Source organism: Piliocolobus tephrosceles, unplaced genomic scaffold (genome assembly GCF_002776525.5).
Source record: "Piliocolobus tephrosceles isolate RC106 unplaced genomic scaffold, ASM277652v3 unscaffolded_19525, whole genome shotgun sequence".
NCBI lineage: Eukaryota > Metazoa > Chordata > Mammalia > Primates > Cercopithecidae > Piliocolobus > Piliocolobus tephrosceles.
The window spans coordinates 1,781-3,317 of record NW_022301560.1 but is presented as its reverse complement, the minus strand read 5'-3'; the positions used below and the strand labels follow the sequence as shown (position 1 = coordinate 3,317).

The 1,537-nt window shown below is 48.3% G+C and overlaps 1 gene segment (V, D, J or C); it reads right to left on the bottom strand.

Annotated features, from left to right (window-relative positions):
* LOC113221043 lies at positions 1–551 on the bottom strand. The segment is given in 2 exon segments: positions 1–386; positions 476–551. Coding segments are annotated over 2 exon segments (435 nt in total).
* Between the last annotated feature and the right edge of the window lie 986 nt (positions 552–1,537).

The following is a 1,537-nucleotide window of genomic DNA, read 5'->3' as shown; positions in this document are numbered from 1 at the left end:
TTAGACAGGAAGTGGGAGCTGGTGGCTGGGAGGGAGGCAGATCTCTGGGGGTTTGTGCACAGGCTGGAGGTGTCTTTGTAAGGCTGTGGCTTCACTGCTGGCACAGAAGTACATGGCTGAGTCCTCCAGCTTTGTGGACTTGATCTTCAGAGTGAAATTTGATCCATCACGCCTTCCAACTGAGAATCGATCATCGAATATTTCAGACTTCTCTGAAATGTTATCATTAACAAAGGAAACCAGAAACTCGACTTTCTGCCCCAAGATTTGTCTGTACCAATAGAAGTAGAAATGATTAGAGATGGGGACACACCGCAAGATCACTTCCTGTCCCATCCGTGTGACCTGATGGCTGGGAGTCTGGGTGACTTCAGGTTCTGTGTGTCCTGTGGGAAAAGAAGAAGATTAAGAGAATAGTTTAGAACTGTCTTAGGTAAGTTCAAAGCAAGAATTTCCTAGAGTCCTAAGCATCGACCTGCTTTCAAGAGACTAAAAATTGCCCAGCATAGGAGCCAGGTATCCATGGCAGGATCACAGCAGGAATGAGGCCTCTCCTAGCTCAGGCATCTGGTCCTGTGGAGGAAAGGAGGGGCATTTTGAGCTCCCATGCCCCACAGGCAAGGTGTGGCAGAATTACTGGTGTCTCTGGCAGCACCCACCATCCCTGGAGCGCCCTCTATAGGAGAGAGGAGGGAGCCTTTGTGTTGGTGCAGAAACCTGACAATGCAGGGCTCTGCTCAGCCCCAGGGGTCTGATGGTGTGTGCAGGACTGAGGGCCATTACTAAGAGGAGTGCTGGAAGATATGGGGCTCAGCAAGGTAACCCTAAGTACAAAGGCCGGCTCAGAAAACCCAGGAGGTCTTCTTGTCTTATTACCTGCTGTGAGTAACAATTCAGGTGCAACAGACTCTACCACTGATAATGGATGCCAAGAAAACGTGATATTAGGATTAAAAAGACAGAATGAAAAGAATCAAGTGTGAAAGTTTTAAATCCTGACTGGAAGAGAGAAGCCGACAAGAAGTTGAAACTGCACATGCTCCTGAGAGAGTGAACTAGAGAACAATGATGCAAACCCCATGGGGAACCACTGTCCTCAGAGTCAGGCGCTGATACAGTCACCTAGGGAGGGGATAGGGAAAAAAAAAAAAGAAAGGAAAAAAAAAAGAAAAGAAAAGTTCCGACCTGCCGCGGTGCCTCACACTTGTAATCCCAGCACTTTGGGAGGCTGAGGCGAGATCATGAGGTCAAGAGATCGAGACCATCTTGGCCAGCATGGTGAAATCCCATCTCTGCTAACAATATAAACATTAGCCAGTTGTGGTGGCAGTGCCTATAGTCCCAGCTACCCAGGAGGCTGAGGCAGGAGAATCGCTTGAACCCAGAAGGCGGAAGCTGCAGTGAGCTGAGATCGCCTGCCCCACTGCATTCCAGCCTGGTGACAGAGTGAAACTCCGTCTCAAAAACCATACCAAACAAACAAACAACAACAACAACAACAAAAACAATAGAAAAGGTCTGAGCATATTTGGAGCTG